The following is a 3,517-nucleotide window of genomic DNA, read 5'->3' on the forward strand; positions in this document are numbered from 1 at the left end:
CAGCGTTGCCCGATCCACCTCCACGACCCATCTGGTGTGCCACAGGGATCGGTCCTTGGCCCGATCCTGTACCTGTGGTACACAAACGAATTTCCGGTCGCTCCTGGAGTGCAGCTGTCCCTGTACGCGTACGATGTGCTCCTCACGGCCATGTCTGCCAACCTGATGATGGCTGGATTCTACATCTAACGGCACCTGCATCTACTGGAGCCCTAGTTGACCAAGTGGAGGATCAAGGTCAACGTTGACAAGTGTGAAGCGATGAACTTCACTAGGACAAGGAGGCAAGCCGACGGCCGACTCCTGTCACTCAACGGGGACAACATTCCATGGAAGACGAGTCAAGTACCTGGGGGTAGGTCCTGCACTACACGGCTCTGATACGACCAGTGCTAACCTACGCGGCCCCTGCATGGTACCACCATAACTGAAATTCCGCCCGGAGAAAACTGCTCGCAGCCCAGAGCGTGTGCTTCCAGCGGGCGACTGGGTCGCCCAGGTTCGTGAGGAACACCGTCGTCAGAGCTTCATCCAACGTCACTACCATCAGGTGCTTCGTGTACGGACTAACATCGAGACTAGAAGAAACCGCAGCATCTTCACCGTAGAAACATCTCCTAGAACACAGTGCCCAGGAGGTCCCCCAACTTCATCTTCCAATGGAAGTCTGAACGATTACGACTACGACTAATACTACACTACGACACTACACCACACCACTGACAAGTAGCGAAAGCTACTAGGTCTTTGACCCTTACGGACACTAAGTAAAAGCCAAACCGGCAGAGGCTTTGAAAGATGTGGGGGAACAACCCCCACAGTCACAGTGACTGACTGGCTGAATTTTGGCTTATTCTCCTGGTACAACAGCGACTCAGGATGCCACCCAAAGCGAGCGGACAAGCCGTCAAGAAGGCCGGCAAGGCCCAGAAGAACATCACCAAGGGCGTCAAGAAGAAGAAGCGCAGGAGGGAGGAGAGTTACGCGATCTACATTTACAAGGTACTGAAACAGGTCCACCCTGACACCGGTGTTTCCAGCAAGGCCATGTCCATCATGAACAGCTTCGTGAACGACATATTCAAGCGCATAGCCGCCGAAGCCTCTCGCCTGGCACACTACAACAAGCGGTCGACTATCACGTCACGGGAGATCCAGACCGCCGTCAGGCTCCTGTTGCCCGACGAGTTGGCCAAGCACGCCGTGAGTGAAGGTACCAAGGCCGTGACCAAAAACACCAGCTCCAAGTAAGCCGGCAACCACGCAACGAGCGAGCCCGCTCCGCACAAACGGCCTTTCTAAAGGCCACTAAAAACTTGTTCGTTTTCGCTTATTTGACTGCTTTTGGTTGTGTAAACAGTGAAATCTGTTATTGTATATAACAAGCAGCTCTCGACTTGTTTTATATTGAAATCACCTATTTGTACAGTTTTTAATAATACAAAATTCCAGGATCTTTACTGTTCTTTTGTTCATTTATTCAAATTTCAATAGCAATCAACACAGGCTAATTGTAATTTTTTTATTTACCCAATAACGTGGCATATTTATTCCCCCCCAACCAAAAAATAAAAAACATTACATTTTACATAGACGTTAATTCTAATTCATCGATATTACAGAATTCCATATATATTTTCATATATACTCCTGTGTTTTCTCCAAGAACCAGGGTTATCACATACATCTTACACATCACGTACCGCTGAGAGCCAAAAATAAGACTTGAAAATTTATATTTCATGTAAAAAGACTCGTTACCGTTACGGGTGTACAGAGGAAACGAATATATAGAGTGTTACTCGCTTATATACGTAGGAGGTGGCCTATCGTTATTGGTCGGTTACTATTCGACCAGTTAGATCGAAGTATCCGTTAAAATTTTTTAAACTCGATACTTTTCCCAGTTTTTAGTTATTACGGTTAAATCGAGTCGTCGCCAATTCGGTTGTCTTGACAATTTTCGATACCTAGACAGGTTTTAAATTTGAAAAGAAAAAAGAATAACGTAAAAAACAAATATATAAAATAGACAGGTCAGTGCGCCGAGTCCTTAGCGTTAGAGAGGCGTCTGTTAATGAGTGTAATTCTGCTCGGTCTTGCGAACCTGATGGTTTGCTTGATTGCTACCTTTAATGTGATTGTTGTTCAGTGTATTTATTACATACAGTAAGTTTTTAACAAACTTTTGGTAGGTTTTATTTATTTTTGTATTTTTTTTACTTATTTCCTGTTTCCTCGGCACCACGAATTACTTTCTACTAAGGTGAATGCTTAATTATAATTCAAAACAGTAATTTTCATTTACTTATAACACCGCTTTTACAACACGCTACTTTAAAATCCTGTACGTGTGTTGAACCACGATCTGAACACTCGTCCATATATATTAATATTTAGTTTCTCCGGACTAAAGTAAGTAGACGACGTTAATTAGCTGAAAACCGGGAATTTTTAATTTTAAACCCCTCAAAAAAATTCGCAAAGAAACGCGCATGTAACCCTTGCAGGCTTTTTTGTAAGCCCGATAGCGGGCGAACCATTGGAGCTAGCTCGGATCTGACGAAAAATCGCTAGTCAGGAATGAAGTGAACTACAAAAAAGGTCTAGTGACCTTTTGTCCTATATTCCATAATTAAGTCACAAAACACTCGAATATTTGACATTCCAGAGATTATTTCGCTAAAAATAATATTTCGAGCCCGATAGCGACCGAACCGTTGATCGTAGCTCAAATCTGATTGACCCATCAAATTATAAAATCGCGCGATCTACAGAAAAGGTCCAGTGACCTTTTGCCCTATCTCTATTGGTTTGGCTAATAAACGCGTTTAAGTGCAAATATTTTTTAATTTTCACGTGAGAATTTAGATTTCGGGGTTAATAGCAGCCAAACCATTAGTCGGAGGTCAAAGCTAAACAGAAATGGGATTTAGGAAACGACGGATTTAACATATATTACTACGTTACCGAGTAACTACAACCCACCTTGGCAATTGGCTGAGCGTTAGCTAAAGTCAATAGTAATTAGGGACAGAGTAAATTTTATTTATGCTCACAAACACAATACCTTCCGAAAGAGACCCACGTGTCTCATAAACCTCGGTAAAATTAACCCCCCCCTGGAATTTCCTTGCATGACCAGACAACCTCCTGAGTAAATTAAACCCGCTGATGTCTTAACCCCCGGTAGCATTAACCCCCACCCTGGAATTTTGTTGTATGACCAGATAACTTCCTGAGTAAATAAAACCTCATGATTTCTTAACCCCCGGTACCATTAACCCCCTCCCTGGAGTTTTCTTGTAGGACCGGATAAACTACTGAGTAAATAAAACCTCATGATTTCTTAACTCCCGGTAACATTAATATCCCCCTGGAATTTTCTTGTATGACCAGATAATCTCCTGAGTAAATTAAACCCCCTGATGTCTTAACCTCCGGTAACATTAACCCCTCCCTGGAATTTTCTTGTAGGACCGGATAAACTACTGAGTAAATAAAACCTCATGATTTC

The 3,517-nt window shown here is 43.3% G+C and overlaps 1 protein-coding gene across 1 annotated transcript; it reads left to right on the plus strand.

Annotated features, from left to right (window-relative positions):
* The first annotated feature begins 879 nt into the window (after nt 1-879).
* On the plus strand, nt 880-1,251 carry LOC124365546 (histone H2B-like). The gene has a single exon (XM_046821537.1). It carries the CDS (start codon nt 880-882, stop codon nt 1,249-1,251), a length of 372 nt encoding a protein of 123 aa, XP_046677493.1.
* Nucleotides 1,252-3,517: the final 2,266 nt, after the last annotated feature.

Source organism: Homalodisca vitripennis, chromosome 6 (genome assembly GCF_021130785.1).
Source record: "Homalodisca vitripennis isolate AUS2020 chromosome 6, UT_GWSS_2.1, whole genome shotgun sequence".
NCBI lineage: Eukaryota > Metazoa > Arthropoda > Insecta > Hemiptera > Cicadellidae > Homalodisca > Homalodisca vitripennis.